General features: G+C 45.5%; 1 protein-coding gene across 2 annotated transcripts; it reads left to right on the top strand.

Annotated features, from left to right (window-relative positions):
• Nucleotides 1–1,643: 1,643 nt before the first annotated feature.
• ildr1a (immunoglobulin-like domain containing receptor 1a) lies at nucleotides 1,644–15,762 on the top strand. Of its 2 annotated transcripts, none has more exons than XM_062528184.1 (8): nucleotides 1,644–1,889; nucleotides 2,574–2,744; nucleotides 7,457–7,606; nucleotides 9,080–9,199; nucleotides 9,674–9,820; nucleotides 10,744–10,869; nucleotides 12,704–13,396; nucleotides 14,295–15,762. In XM_062528184.1, the coding sequence occupies exons 1-8, from the start codon at nucleotides 1,835–1,837 to the stop codon at nucleotides 14,336–14,338; spliced, it is 1,506 nt and encodes a 501-aa protein (XP_062384168.1). In that variant the 5' UTR covers nucleotides 1,644–1,834; the 3' UTR covers nucleotides 14,339–15,762. The 2 variants fall into 2 exon arrangements, with proteins under 2 accessions (XP_062384168.1, XP_062384169.1); XM_062528185.1 differs by having other exon boundaries at nucleotides 1,646–1,889; nucleotides 12,704–13,389.
• The last annotated feature ends 1,400 nt before the right edge of the window (nucleotides 15,763–17,162 follow it).

Below are 17,162 nucleotides of genomic sequence, written 5' to 3'. Positions count from 1 at the left end.
CTCCCCTGCTCCCATGCCCACCTCCACTGCTCCCATGCCCACCTCCCCTGCTCTCTCATGCCCACCTCCACTGCTCCCATGCCCACCTCCCCTGCTCTCATGCCCACCTCCACTGCTCCCATGCCCACCTCCCCTGCTCTCATGCCCACATCCACTGCTCTCCCGTGCCCACTGCTATGCTCTCTCATGCCCACCTCCACTGCTCTCATGCCCACCTCCACTGCTCTCATGCCCACCTCCACTGCTCTCATGCCCACCTCCACTGCTCTCATGCCCACCTCCCCTGCTCTCATGCCCACCTCCACTGCTCTCATGCCCACATCCACTGCTCTCATGCCCACATCCACTGCTCTCATGCCCACCTCCACTGGTCCCATGCCCACTGCTCTGCTCTCATGCCCACCTCCACCTCCACTGCTCTCATGCCCACTGCTCTCATGCCCACATCCCCTGCTCTCGTGCCCACTGCTCTCATGCCCACATCCCCTGCTCCCATGCCCACCATCCACCATCCACTGCTCCCATGCCCACCATCCACCATCCACTGCTCCCATGCCCACCATCCACCATCCACTGCTCCCATGCCCACCATCCACCATCCCCTGCTCCCATGCCCACATCCCCTGCTGCCATGCCCACTGCTCTGCTCTCATGCCCACTGCTCTGCTCTCATGCTCACATCCACTGGTCTCATGCCCACTGCTCTGCTCTGCCTTATCCATTGCTGCTCCTCTGAAGCTCCCTTTCGAGACACCTGACTAGACACATCCCTGACTAGACTAGACACATCCCTGACTAAACTAGACACATCCCTGACTAGACTAGACACATCCCTGACTAAACTAGACACATCCCTGACTAGACTAGACACATCCCTGACTACGAGACACATCCCTGACTAGACTAGACACATCCCTGACTAGACTAGACACATCCCTGACTACTAGACTGACTTGACCAGATTCAAATCAATTAAATCTCTAAAAACTCACCTTTTCTAAGCTGCATACCTGTCATGCCATCAGTGTGGGCCGGATGGCGCTGTCTCAGTAGGCTACATGGCAGGGCTACCTGCTCTCAGTAGGCTACATCTATGGCAGGGCTACCTGCTCTCAGTAGGCTACATGGCAGGGCTACCTGAAGGTGCGCGCCATCGTCTGGTCATCACTCCGCTCAGGGTGACCAGGCCCCGCTCCTACCATCGCTCTGTTAGCTCTTATCTGTTCACCTAACAATTAATTAATTAGGCTCGTTATGGTGTGTATTGTTGTATGGTTTTTGTAGGCCAACGGAAATTCATTATTGTCATTGTGGATTTGATAACATCATAAATAGGCCATATTATTGATAATGCTGCTACTATTATTATCAGATAGATAGATAGATATATAGATATATAGATAGATAGATAGATAGATAGATAGATAGATACTTTATTGATCCCCAAGGGGAAATTCAAGAAATTAATTAGGCTACTAGACTTTTTTAAGTAGCCTACTATTTTAACAATAGGCCTAGTGTTCATAGGCTATACTAGACGTCTGTCAAATGCCATAACCATAACAAATACTCAGGTCGCAGTGGACAAGCTGCGCTGAAACTGCAAATGCAGGTGACGTCAGGCTACCTGTTTCGGGGTGTGGCTGAAGATGCGACCAAAAGCACACAGGATAACTAGTTAGAATTTGAACGAGTTGCGGCGGCGGAGATCGACAAGTCAAACAGGCGCAATTTCTCAGTCTCTTTATCTATTTTTTTTATATTTAAATTCGTGACTATTGGATGCTTTTCCTTCATTAGGACACATTACACATTTCCACATTTGTCGGAGACGATGGCTCGTCGGATAGGCCTACTGACACTGCTACTTCTGGGTTTCATGCATACAGGTAGGCTAATTTCGTGCCGATATTGTTGAGGTTGAAGATGAACTTGTCTGGCCAAACTATAATGAGCAAAATACTCTAAGATAATTGTATTGGTTCAGTCTCTACGACATTAAACAACTGTAACGCTATATTGCGTTCAGGAATTACAGATAATGTTAGAGATGTCGCGTTCCCATGCTTTAAACCCCAGTATCGGTCTCAAGACGAATTTGTTTGGGCTGACGTTAACGTCTTTTTCAAAGAAACGCGTGGTTTGTGTTTGGGTCAGTGCCGTTGTCTTTAGCGGACAAAATCGATTGTATAATTTATATTCGTGTAAAATTGTTGTTTTGGGTGTTTAAAATGGCATGTTTGTTAGTCTGTTCTCGGAATCTGGTCTAACATTTGGATAAGAAAGTTAAATCATAGGCTGTTCAGCCAGTTAATAGCTAGGCCTACTAGAGACTAGTGTAAAGTCACATCAAACTTTAAATATGCAGTTTGAAGTGGGCTATGGGATGGATTAAGTGCACAGTGAGTGTGTCCTTTGTAGGTGAGACATAATGCTGTTGAGTTGGCCAAGTGAAACCGAGTAATGAAGAATTTCCTGCTGCCTTTGTCTGCTTATCCTGTTCTACTGGTTTAGCCACTGTTTTCCCCTCACCCCTCCTCTCATGTCGCCCTCTGTCTCTCTGGTGTTCACAGAAGTGTCAGCCATCCAGGTGATTGTGCCGCAGACAGAGAGAAGCACAGCTCTGTTTGCCAATGTCATCTTGCGCTGCGACTACTCCACCTCAGCCAGTACACAGGATGTGTTGGTAACGTGGCGGTTCAAGTCCTTCTGCCAGGATCCTGTGCTGGAATACTACTCCACAGGTGAAGCCTCATTGTGCCCCTATACTGTCCAAAGTCAGACTGTGGGCATGCCATGGGCCGTGCGGGTTCCATTTGAACATGTTGTTTTGCATATTACATGGAACTAACAAACAACACATTTAGCAAACAACACATTTAACAAACACATTTAGCCCACTTCTGCTTCTTCTAGTGTGCTAAAATCCCCAAAGGGAGACACAGACACAGACACAGACACAGACACAGACACAGACACAGACACAGACACAGACACAGACACAGACACAGACACAGACAGGCACGCACACACACACACACATAGGCACACACACACACACACACATAGGCACACACACACACACACACACACACACACACACACACACACACACACACACAGGCACGCACACACGTGTATGTGCTTCTAAACATAATTTCCTCAATGTAGAAAGCAAAACTTGAGTACAGATTAATTCAGACTTTACATGCATCAAAGAGCCCATGTACTGCTGCGACACTGATTCTGACATCGTTCTGTTTGAAAAGTGGGCTTTTAAAGGAAAGATAACCGTTGAAACAGCAGAGGATAAGTGTAACATACTGTTCAGACTGTTCAGTCCTATCTGGTGGCAAAGTGATGATTAGCTTAATATTCACTTTCTGGGTTTCATTTAGAATTTATAGTAACAGCTGCACTTAACAATGCTTAAAGGGATATTCCGCCATTTTTGGAAATACGCTCATTTTCCACCTCCCCTCGAGCAAAACAATCGATATTTACCTTGCTCCCGTTTATCCAGCCATTCTGTGAGTCTGACGATACAACTTTTAGCTTCAGCCTAGCATAGATCATTGAATCGGATTAGACCATTAGCTTCTCGCCTGCTAGCTTCATGTTTAAAAGTGACTAAGATTTCTGGTAATTTTCCCATTTAAAACGTGTCTCCTCTCAAGTTAGAAAAAGCAATAAGACCAACTGAAAATGAAACCTGGCGTTTTTCTAGCTGATTTGACATGGAACTACACTCTCATCTGGCGTAATAATCAAGGCAACTTGCAAACGTACCATAGGCGCAGTGATATTGTACGCAGTAGGGCTGTCCACGACCAAGGATTTCGTTGGTCGACCAGAGGCTGTCATTTACTCCGACTAATCGATTAATCGCCCCCCCCCCCCAAAAAAAAAAAAAAAATTTTTTATTATTATTATTTTTAATGCCCGGCTGCCAGTAGCCTATCTATGCGCATTTACCACTAACCTCGTGACTGACTGATAAAATGTTTTCTGATTCTGATCTAGCATACATATCTGATATAGCTGATATAGCAAAATCGTTATGCATTGACGGTCATTAGGCTATGCGTGACGCCTGCGATACTTATGACAGGATAGTCAGCAGACGCCTACAGTTAGTTTAAGCTAATATCAACGTATGTATGTAGGCTACTACCCTTGTTGACACTTTTAGTGCAAATCCGCTAACTAGACGAGCGTCAGATTTTCTTTGGCTGGGATAAACTTCTCCCCTAACGCTGATTGTGCATGTAACGTTAATGTTGTGCGCCCACATACATTGTCAGAAAGGTTCTGCTTCAATCATGATACACACATTTATTCTGACACTTTAGATTTTTTATATTTCAATAGAAATACATTATCTGACAATGTAAACAAATATGCTGCTAGGCCGTTAAGAGTTAGCTATCCGCTAGTAAGACTATCGACAAAAATCAGCTGATGTCGGACAGAATGTCGGACTTGACAGCAGAATTCTCCCACAATACAGGGGGGCGTAATTAGAACGCTTTTGGCGAAAGGTCAATTGACAGCTTAGTTCTTCTCTCAGACGGAGAGTGAAAAAACCCGACGTCAGTGACATTATGACAAGCGCACAGCAGACAAGCGCACAGCAGGACCATAATCCTAAACCTGTCCCCTTTACACGGGCAAATGATTTCAGATTTTGACATTCTGAATGTGTCACAAAAATAATCAGAAAAGACAGACGAACTTTGAACATTCTGAATATTTATTTAAAGTAGGCCTACGTGCCACACGCCTCCTGTTCATGATGATGCAATGCAACATAGCTAGGCTAGCAGGCAACGCTACTTACAGTATTGAGGTGGTAATGCATGTTCGTCGTGGACGAGTGATAGGCAAATGATTTACTGCAAAGTTTGCATATAATCCTCTTTGGGTCATCTTTGTCCTTTTGGAAATGTTCCCATAGGCTATTTTAGATAGTCTTCCAGACATGGTCAAATAAGTGGATGCCTTCTGTTCTTGTCGTGTCACGTCTTCCTTGTCACAACGACTCACGCCCTTCAAATTAAAAGTTGACGCATTTTTTTTCCTACGACCAATCGACCAACGGAATTCGGTCGAATAAATTTTTTTTTGGTCGACCATCGATTGATCGATTATTTGCGGACAGCCCTAGTACGCAGCATCTGAAAATAGTCCCCATAGACAACAAGCAGTAGTAGTGCCAGTAGCTGCAAGTTGCCTTGATTATTACGCCAGATGAGAGTGTAGTTCCATGTCAAATGAGCCTAGAAAAATGCCAGGTTTCATTTTCAGTTGGTCTTATTGCACTTTCTAACTTGAGAGGAGACACGTTTTAAATGGGAAAATTACCAGAAATCTTAGTCACTTTTAAACATGAAGCTAGCAGGCGAGAAGCTAATGGTCTAATCCGATTCAATGATCTATGCTAGGCTGAAGCTAAAAGTTGTATTGCCAGACTCACAGAATGGCTGGATGAACGGGAACAAGGTAAATATCGATTGTTTTGCTCGAGGGGAGGTGGAAAATGAGCGTATTTCCAAAAATGGCGGAATATCCCTTTAAGGGTGCAAAACAAAGAAATGTGTTCAATGTTTGCAACAGGACTATGCGGGCATTCTCACTTGAGCCCTGCATGGGGGTTTAGGGGCAACAACATTTTTGAAGTTAAATACATCAGTCTTGTGCACTAGGGCCCATTTTTTACACACTTGTAAAACATGAAAAGGCTTAGTTTGGTATAGTGGTTGTGTACACAACACATCCCAGCTGTCTTTAGGCCAGGTAAAGGACATGAACTACAGGAGGGTAAAGCAGAAGAGAATGGGCGTGTTTCCCAGATTCGTTAAGAAGCTCTTAAAGGAATATTTCGGTATTTTACACTTTAAGCCCGTTTTCTGTATTGCCTAGCATGAAAACGAGTGTTTGACACCGAAATCTCGACGATTGAGCCTGTTTGTGGAATTTGGCAGCTTTAGAATGGAGCTCTGTATGGCTTTAACATTGCTCGCTTTGTGCATGGACTATTCTGTCCTTAAAACACCCCTAAACGTTCGTTTTTAAAAGTGTGCAGCTCACCGAGTGGTTACTGGTCTTCAACGATCTTCTATAGCAAGTTTCGCAGTGAAATTCAAATTCTGTTGTGTTATATAAGGCACACACGGTTGTGAGGTATCATGGAAAAAGTACTTCTGGGATTTCGAAAATCATGATAAAAGATTACAGAAGCTGTATTTCGCTGCTAAACTTTCTATAGAAGATTGTCGAAGACCAGTAACCACTCAGTGAGCTGCACATTTTTTAAAACTAACGTTTAGGGGTGTTTTAAGGACAGAATAGTTTGTGCCAAATTCCACAAACAGGCTCAATCGTTGAGATTTCGGTGTCAAACACTCGTTTTCATGCTAGACAATACAGAAAACGGGCTTAAAGTGTAAAATACTGAAATATTCCTTTAAGTCCAAAGATCTACTTAGGAACGCTCTAAGAACATTCTAAGAACGCTCCTAAGAAGATCTTCGCACTTAAGAGCTTCTTAACGAATCTGGGAAACACGGCCAATGTCTGCACACTGCACTACCTCCTCAATTAAAAAATGGCATCATTTTGATCCAACAGGGACTTCTGCAGGCTTATTGGCCTCTACTCTGACCTTTCCTGTTGATGACATTATTCCTTCTAGGGAAATGCAAACTTTCAGTAGGGAGATGCAAACTTTCACACCCAACTGTATTAGTTCTAATGCCAAAATTCAAAGACTTTATTAGGCGGCAGACAGATTCCTAATGGGGAGATGAATAGGGAGTCTGTAACCCTGAACATGGTTGGTTTGGAACAGGAAGTCCTGTCCTGTTTCACAGGTAGCCGATCACATTATTTGAAAAGGCATAAGTGTACTTAGCCAAACCCTGGACATTCCGTTTTTCACGTGATTCATGTCTGTTTGATCATCTTATGTGGAGATTAAGCGTTTGTTTCTGTCTTGTTGTCATGGGTACGCTGGCCATTCCACAGCTCAGTCTGCATCTTTTCTCTTGTGTGTCGATGTCTTGTGTGTGGAGTGCTTCGCGTTGCACTCTGTGCATGTTAAATGCACTTTTCAAATAAACTGACTTGACTTGACAACATTTCTCCCCATTCATTCATTAACGCTCCTTTACTCAACACCTCAACCAACGCTGAAAGGGTGAACCTGGGTCCTCAAACCTGCTTTACCCTTAAACCTGGATTATATAGTCCTGATCAACCAATGCTGAGAGGGTGAACCTGGGTCCTCAAACCTGCTCTGCTCTGCAGCTGGATTAAGCAAAACTCTGGAATGGCACGACCCGGGTCGCTAGCGATCGTGCTTATTGTTTTGTTATTATAGTCCTGATCAATCAATGCTGAACATAGACTGCACAGCTGCACAGACACTGACCCTGAGTCCCTCTTTCTGTTGCAGCATACCAGGCAGCGCTCCAGCTCGGCCAGGATCCGTCCAACGACTGCCCAGATCGCCAACGCACGGTGCGCACCGTCGCCCAGAAGAGGGGCACGAATGAGGCCACCCTGGGCGCAGAGTACCGTGAGCGCAAGATCTCCATCCAGAACAGTGAGTGCTCTAATGTATAGTAGCGCAAGATCTCCATCCAGAACAGTGAGTGCTCTAATGTATAGTATTGTAATGTGAAGATCTCCATCCAGAACAGTGAGTGCTCTAATGTATAGTACCGCGAGCGCAAGATCTCCATCCAGAACAGTGAGTGCTATGCTGTATAGTATTGTAATGCGAGAGCAAGATCTCCATCCAGAACAGTGAGTGCTCTAATGTATAGTACCGCAAGCGCAAGATCTCCATCCAGAACAGTGAGTGTGTGTGTGTGTGTGTGTGTGTGTAGTATTGTAATGCGAGCGCAAGATCTCCATCCAGAACAGTGAGTGTTCTGCTGTATAGTATTGTAATGCGAGAGCAAGATCTCCATCCAGAACAGTGAGTGTTCTAGTGTATAGTACCGCAAGCGCAAGATCTCCATCCAGAACAGTGAGTGTTCTAGTGTATAGTACCGCAAGCGCAAGATCTCCATCCAGAACAGTGAGTGTTCTAATGTATAGTATTGTGAGCACAAGATATCCATCCAGAACAGTGAGTGCTCTAATGTATAGTATTGTAATGTGAGCGCAAGATCTCCATCCAGAACAGTGAGTGCTCTAATGTATAGTATTGTAATGTGAGCGCAAGATCTCCATCCAGAACAGTGAGTGTTCTAATGTATAGTACCGCAAGCGCAAGATCTCCATCCAGAACAGTGAGTGCTCTAATGTATAGTACCGCAAGCGCAAGATCTCCATCCAGAACAGTGAGTGTTCTAATGTATAGTACCGCGAGCGCAAGATCTCCATCCAGAACAGTGAGTGCTCTAATGTATAGTACCGCAAGATCTCCATCCAGAACAGTGAGTGCTCTAATGTATAGTATTGTAATGTGAAGATCTCCATCCAGAACAGTGAGTGTTATCTGATAGATAGATAGATAGATAGATGCTTTATTGATCCCCAAGGGGAAATTCGATTTGTATCATAATGTCAGCGCAAGATCTCCATCCAGAACAGTGAGTGTTATGCTGGCAGATAGATAGATACTTTATTGATCCCCAAGGGGAAATTCAATTCATATCGTAATGTCAGCGCAAGATCTCTATGCTGTATCGTGTCCTTTCCCATGTTATTGATGTCTCCCAAGGTACTTTACAGAGCGACGGCCTAAACTGGAGTACGTTCACTTAGGTGACTCGCCCAAGGGGTTGTTGCATTGCTAGCTATGCACTCTATGCTTTGCCCAGTAGTTATCTAGCTACACTTATGTCTCGTAGGAACACAGGCAGGCGAGGTGTGTGTGTGTGTGTGTGTGTGTGTGTGTGTGTGTGTGTGTGTGTGTGTGTGTGTGTGTGTGTGTGTGTGTGTGTGTGTGTGTGTGTGTGTGTGTGTGTGTGTGTGTGTGTATGTGTATGATGAAGGTGTAAAATAATTGATGAATGAAGTGCAAGGTAAACAGACGAGTCTTTAAACGCCCCTCTAATCTCTGCAGAGGCTGATCTGGTCATTAACGAGGTGATGTGGTGGGACCATGGAGTCTACTTCTGCAATGTGGACGCCACAGGGGACACCACCGGAGACTCGGACAAAGAGATCAAGCTCATCGTTTACCGTGAGTAGCCGTATTATCAACCGCCCTACAGGAACGACAACTATGGGAATATTTCAGGATTTTTTTGGGAAAAAGGTATAGCAGTTTAATAGGAATATTCTAGAACTTATCGGGATCTCAAAGTATTTTGGGAGGTACTATAGAAGTCCTATAAAACGGCTCTATAGGAACCCTATAGAATATGGTAGAAGTATGAAACACTTCTATAGAAAGGGTATAGTGTCAAATGTTCTACTGTCAGATGTTCAGTTATGCCAATATAGCTTTTTGAATATTTTTTTTTTTTGAGAGAGACATAGAGAGATGGGATGGGCCTGGGAAATGACCACAGGTTGGATTCGAACCCAGAACCCCCTTGGCCACTTGCCACCCCCCCCCCCCCCCCCCCCCCGAGTGTGATGATGCAGTTCACACTGCAGTTGCATATGGCACAGCGCCCCCTACAGGCTGAACTGACGCTGCTTGTTGTTGCAGACTGGTTGACGGTGCTCTTCATCGTGCTCGGTGGCGTCCTGCTCATCATCCTCCTGGGCGTGTGCTGCTGCCAGTGCTGCCCTCAGCGCTGCTGCTGCTACGTGCGATGCCCCTGCTGCCCGCGCCAGTGCTGCTGCCCAGAGAAAGGTACCAACGCCAGCGCTACACAAACATCATCTCCCTACGATTACGCCGTTTACACAAACATCATCTCCCTACGATTACGCCGTTTAAACAAACATCATCTCCCTACGATTACGCCGTCTAAACACACATCATCTCCCTACGATTACGCCGTCTAAACACACATCATCTCCCTACGATTACGCCGTCTAAACACACATCATCTCCCTACGATTACGCCGTCTACACACACATCATCTCCCTACGATTACGCCGTTTAAAAAAACATCATCTCCCTACGATTACGCCGCCTAAACACACATCATCTCCCTACGATTACGCCGTCTAAACACACATCATCTCCCTACGATTACGCCGCCTAAACACACATCATCTCCCTACGATTACGCCACCGCTAAACACACATCATCTCCCTACGATTACGCCGTCTACACAAACATCATCTCCCTACGATTACGCCGCCGCTAAACACACACATCATCTCCCTACGATTACGCCGTCTACACAAACATCATCTCCCTACGATTACGCCGCCGCTAAACACACACATCATCTCTCTACGATTACGCCACCGCTACACAAACATCATCTCCCTACGATTACGCCGTCTAAACACACATCATCTCCCTACGATTACGCCGCCTATACACACATCATCTCCCTACGATTACGCCGCCTATACACACATCATCTCCCTACGATTACGCCGTTTAAAAAAAAAAAAGAGTTCAAAAAAAGATCAGAGTTGCTAGCGGCACAGTTAATTTCAGCTTTTCTGATTTGCTAATTACATTAGTGCACATTATTGATCTTTCAGTCCTACGTCTCTGTCACAGTGAGTTGCAGAGCATTTTCCCCCCCCAATGTTGTCCAAATGTGGGTGTATTATTTGACATGACTGTCTGTCTCTCCCCCGCGCTGTGCAGCGGTGATGCAGCATCGGATGATGAAGGAGGCGCAGAAGGCCATGTCTCCCTGGATGAACGGCCAGCCGGTCTACGCCCCCATGACCTCCCAAAGCTCCTACCAGATGAACCCCATGCTCTACGCAGGTGAGAGCTTTAGCCAATCACACGAACCCCATGCTCTACGCAGGTGAGAGCTTTAGCCAATCACACGAACCCAATGCTTTACGCAGGTTAGAGCTTTAGCCAATCACACAAACCCAATGCTCTACGCAGGTTAGCGTGTTAGCCAAACGCACGAACCCCATGCTCTACGCAGGTGAGCGCTTTAGCCAATCACACGAACCCAATGCTCTACGCAGGTTAGCGTGTTAGCCAAACGCACGAACCCCATGCTCTACGCAGGTGAGCGCTTTAGCCAATCACACGAACCCAATGCTCTACGCAGGTGAGCGCTTTAGCCAATCACACGAACCCAATGCTCTACGCAGGTTAGAGCTTTAGCCAATCACACGAACCCAATGCTTTACGCAGGTTAGAGCTTTAGCCAATCACATCAACCCAATGCTATATGCAGGTTAGAGCTTTAGCCAATCACATCAACCCAATGCTTTATGCAGGTTAGAGCTTTAGCCAATCACATCAACCCAATGCTTTATGCAGGTTACAGCTTTATCCTGTAATGTTAAACGATGGTACAGCCATGGGCAGTCATACTTCCCAGTTTGTGTACAGGTAAATCAGCTGCCTCAAACAAACAAGCAAACAAACAAACAAGCAAACAAACACAGGTGAAAACAGACTTCTAGTTGGCAGAGGATCTGTAAATGCTCTAAAGCGCTTGGAAGAGGTGAATGGAGAGGCGCTACTTGTTAGTTGTTGTTTAGACAGTGACATACGTGATTGTTTATATGTAAAGTAGATAATAAATCATTTCAATCCAGTGGGGTGTCCTACGAAGCTCGATTAGTGGCTTAGCGAGGTATGTTGCGCTCAAAACCAGGGTATGCTGTCATACGAAAGTGGATTTGTTTTAGCGTCGCTGTATCACCATGGTATCTTATGCTCGCAACCAAACCTGCTCGGGAGCGGGTTATGTGCTTAGTTATAGCTCAAATCGTGAAATATCACCGCCCTCTGACCAATTCTAACCAATCCATTATCTTGAAAAACGAAGTTATCTCACGTGTGCTAATCTGTCTACTTTGAACAGGTCCAGCCCCGCCTCTGCAAACATTTTGAATCTCGAAGGCGCTTTTAACTATGTTGTGCGTGCAAATATGTCACTACTATGGACATGCATGCCATACAATATCTGATGACCATCGACTTTTTGATGTTATAGGTTAGACACTAAAAAAGACCACCCTAGATTTCGCTACCGCTCATAAATGCGGAAGTAATCGTTTTTAAACCTAGGCTGTCTTGTGCGTCTCCACGTTTCCCGATTGGTCAAAATCACCCCAACCACGAGAACGCGCACAGATCTGAGCTGAAAGCCTAGTTTGACAAATTTATCACATACCTGCTGTCGTAGGATCACTTAACTTAATACCCGAGTTGAGGCTTTGTGCAGCCTCGATATGTCTAGATAACCTAGATTTGTCTAACTTGCTTCGTAGGACACCCCACTGGTGAACTTGCCTGCCTCATACCATTGACTGCTCTGATTGGTTGTCTAGGCTCTAACTCTAGGCTCTAACTCTGCTCTGATTGGTTGTCTAGGCTCTAACTCTGACCGCTGTGATTGGTTGTCTAGGCTCTAACCCTGACTGCTGTGATTGGTTGTCTAGGCTCTAACCCTGCTGTGATTAGTTGTTTAGGCTCTAACTCTGCTGTGATTAGTTGTCTAGGCTCTAACTCTGCTCTGATTGGTTGTCTAGGCTCTAACCCTGACTGCTCTGATTGGTTGTCTAGGCTCTAACCCTGACTGCTGTGATTGGTTGTCTATGCTCTAACTCTGCTGTGATTGGTTGTCTAGGCTCTAACTCTGGGAAGATGATGTCCCCCATGCCTCTCCCGACTCCCCAGCCCCACCCGCCCCACATGATGCCTCCCAGCATGCACGGCAACGGCAGCATGGCGGCGGAGAGTGCGCGTGGCACCAACCACATGCTGGACTACCTGGAGAACCAGGTGCACGGCATGGACGTGACCAGCCCCCTGATGATGCAGCCCCAGCCTTCTGTTGCCCCCACCCACCACCAGATGCCCCCGCCACCCCAGCACATGCCTAGAAACGTGCCCTTCTCCGCCGGGCCTCCCAGCATGCTCTCTGCCCTGGACGACGGGCCGATGAACCGCAGGCCGCCCCCTGGTGGCGATCACCGGTACCGCGACGAGCGCCCGCGCCCCCCCATGAGCCGCAGCTACAGCCAGGAGGACGTGCTGAGCGAGCGCGGCCGCAGGAGCAACCCCGGCGACCGGGGGGGCTATCGCCCCAGGTCCCGTTCCCGTGACGACCTCTTCGCCCCCGGCCCCCAGAGGCAGGACAGGCGCTACTCTCCCCCCCCCGCCGGTCGCCGCGGCTCCTGGAGCTCCGCCGCCGACGAGGACAGCAGGAGGGGAGGAGCCAGAGGAGGACGAGAGGGCCGCTGGGACAAGCCGCCGAGCTACAACGAGTACGAGCCGGACCAGAAGCCCGCCAGGCGCCCGGACCGCTTCTCGGTAAGGGGTAAGAAGCGTCGAATCAAAACACACAAAAGTGTGCAGCGGTGAGAGAGGTGATGTGAACAGATGTCTGAAGTTCAACTGCAAAAGGACCCAAAGCTGCCATCTTTTCCCATTTAAGGAGAGCCGGATCTCCTTATATGGGCAAAGACGGTAACTGGATCTCCTTATATGGGCAAAGACGGTAACTGGATCTCCTTATATGGGCAAAGATGGTGGCTTTTCTGTCCATGTCGTAGGCGAACTTCAGAGGTGTATTACATCTGCAGTCGTTTTAGGACGGCTACATGAAGTCGAATGAGCCTGTTGTGTCCCATCATCTTGTATCGGACATACAACCGTAAAGCAATCAATACAAATAATACCTTGGAATTATTAACCAATTTTAACCTCTTTTCTGCCTCTTTTGGCTGCAATAACCCCAATGAAACATTGTTAGTTCGGCTATAGCTCCCTTTTGGCTATAGGCTAGCATAGGCTAACCAACCCACTTCCTGTGCTTATGCTAAGCTAGGCTAACAGTGTCAGACTGGGTTGTTGCACACACGGATAAGAGAACATATTTACCATCTACCCCAGACTTGGATAAGAAATGTCTAAGTACCTCCAGCCAACATGATCAAACTTGTTTCACTGATGCAACACCAGATATTCTGACCTGAGTTTTTGTTGAAGCCATCCGCCTTGAGGTTCACTTTCTTTCTCCAATTGACATACTGAATGTTTGAATTATGTATTCAAAATGGAGGCAGATTCAATGCAATAATGTGTCTGTATGAGCATATGCATAAACATAAACATGACCTCTCCTGTATGAACATATGCAGCTCCACACAGCCCAAGTTCACAGTTCAGAATCAGTTCCACAGTCTAACGCCGTCACTGTTCTCTCTGTTTTCCAGGACAAGAGTTCTCGCACGGGTACCAGTATAGTGATCTGATGTGACCTATGACCTCCGCTGCACAGCCCATGGAGCGACGTTACAGACTCTCTGCCGTGTGCAGATCCAGTCCAACACATCCTGCTTGTGTGAAGCTTACTGAGCAAGCCAGGAGTGCACAGCTACGGAGTACGGCATGCTCAGCTATCTGGATCTCCCTCTAATAATGAGGCACTGTGTTTTTGTTTTGTTTTGTTTTTTTTTTCTTCATTTGCCCAATCAGTTTGTTGTTACTGTGCACTTTGTCTTGTAACATGTTTTAGGACATGGTTGCCCCTTGAGAATACCTGTAAATAACAGTTGATTTTTTATTTTATTTAACATTTTAAACATTTTACTCGTAGTACTGTGACCTCAGGTAATCCATCTGATGATGGTGATGAATATGTTGATAAAATGTTTTTTTTTTATTATTATTATTATTTTTAAAATGTATGATAATGTTGACAGAGCTCAGCTTCTCTCAAACTCTTTGGTGATGGGTTAACTAATTGCAGTCTTATCAATCATACAGCACCAGACTACACACTCTCAAATAAAAAGGCAATCATGTTGAATAGGCGTGATCTCAACACATCTACTTGAGTGAGCTCACTGAATGCTCTCATCATGTGCTGACTAAACAAACCACACATAACGGCGAGTTCAAACTCCATTTTCAAAACAGTTGTAGGTAGATGTATTCACTCATGTGATTTGTACATGTGAGTTGGTCTCTCAAAACGTTTTTTGCATAAATTCAAAAGCCGCCCAGCTTATCATTTTAAATCAATTTAGCATCGGTTACTAGGTCCCCTTGTTTTTTAATGTAAATATCATTGTACATTACATAAAATGCGTAATATCATGTATTTGTTTCATTATTATTGCCTTTCACCAAGGCCCTTAGTTTGTATGTGTGACTTGAGCTAGAGATCCCAGGAGCTTGGACATGGTACAGATAAAGTCATCTAATGGTGAATATCGACATTGGCCCTTTGAAAAAAATACATATTGCTCATCCCCCAACTTGCTGTTGCAGATCTATGTGTATGGCCAATCCCACAATTTGTACACAGTGGATTTTTACAAAATCCAGGCACATCTTCCTCTGCGGGCCACTGCGGGTCCAGCTGGGCTTGGCTGCGCTTGGTGGTGCACGAGCTGGCCCGTGTGGAGTGGTCCAGGGGCCCGTGTGGAGTGGTCCAGGGGGCCCGTGTGGAGTGGTCCAGGGGGCCGGGGCTTCGTTGGGAGTTTGTCGCGCCATCTGAACAAAGCCATTAAAAACAAAGGGGTCGGTTAACTTCTGTTCGGTCAAATGCCATGTGTGTGTCGGTGAGACCTTTTTCTGTCACTGTTTTGAATAGAAACCATTTGTAATGTGTGATTGTGATGCCATGTCCAGTGTGAATGCCAAGCTGATCCGTGCCAATAAACAGATTTGAATAAATGTACTGAATCCAAAGTTCCTGATCTCTGCCATGTTCAGGAGCGCATGGCCTGCTGTGATGTGAGGGAGGCTCTTTTCTGAGGCGGGGACGCCTGCTGCGGCAGAGCTTGAAGGAGAAGTACGGCGCTCTTTCCACGTAGATCTCTGTCTCGAGGTCACACAGTACTGTTCACTTCATTTATTTGATTTACAAGGACAGTGCACATTAAGACACCTTGTTAACACAGTGCTGCAGGAACCAATCGGAAGCTATCCTCACACCACCTTGCATTCTTGTGTGCTGTGTTCACTAATTCGGTGAAATTGGGTTAAATGCAGAGAAACAAATTTCCCTCACGGGATCAAAAAAAAAAAGTATACATTCTCTATTCATTCAAATTAGTTGATGACCATTTTCAAAATTAAAAGACCACTGGAAATTTGAATATGAATGTGTCAACTCATTTGAATGTCACTCAGCAACCGTAGGATGACGAGAAAATGTGCAGTGGTCTCTTTATTATTATTATTGTAGCTATATAAATAAATAGTATAGACATACTATTTATTTCTCCATAGCTGCTATATTTATTTATGTAGACCTGTGACTTAAAACTCTTTACGTACACTTTACCAATATTGTGTTTCTATTGTTTTCTTTGAGTTTTTGTTGTTTCTACATTGTTCTTTCTATCGTTATGACTGTGAGACCCACACACAAATTCCAATGTACATGTACTCGTACCTGGGCAAATGGCAAATAAAGATGAACTGAAGTGAACGGACACCGCTGGACAAGTCAAACATTAGTGTAATATCATAGTCCCCCACCAGATGTCAGTAAAATAAAATCTGCTTCAGAGCCTGCATGCCCATGTCTGATCTGCCTACAAATTCCTGATTTTCTTTTCTACTACTATTTTATACACCATTAAGAGGTATCTGGGAGTTTGGCTTTATTACATAAAGCAAGTCTTTCACATCACATAGCTATGTCCAGTAATTCAAACCACCGGAGGCGCAGTAGCTCCGGCTAAATTTTGTAAGCGAGCAACATTGCAATCAGGAAGGAAATTCGTAGTCGTAGACATTGTTTCAAAGACGCTGTCAGATGAATGCTTTGGCCAATTTGGTTACTGAAAGTGAAAGAGGTAGGCCTTTAGGCCTTTCATTTTCTGTTTCATTTGCGGCTACTAAGCCCACTTTAATCGGGAGGTAAAGAATAGGTAATTTCTTCTAAACATTAATTCAAAAGTCTGTCTGTTGGGGACATGGGTCAGCCAGTAAGGTTAGCAGACTATGTTCCCCTTGGTGTGTAAAAAGGAGAAACGTTTTAATCTCTTCCAGGGACAAGAAAAGTACCACACATCTGGCACCATCGCCAAAAACACCTGGAAACCCCGTCGCGCACCGATGCACAC

The sequence above is a fragment of the Sardina pilchardus genome, chromosome 23 (assembly GCF_963854185.1).
Source record: "Sardina pilchardus chromosome 23, fSarPil1.1, whole genome shotgun sequence".
Lineage (NCBI taxonomy): Eukaryota > Metazoa > Chordata > Actinopteri > Clupeiformes > Clupeidae > Sardina > Sardina pilchardus.
The sequence above is the reverse complement of the archived record's forward strand: the minus strand, read 5'-3'. Positions and strand labels throughout refer to the sequence as shown.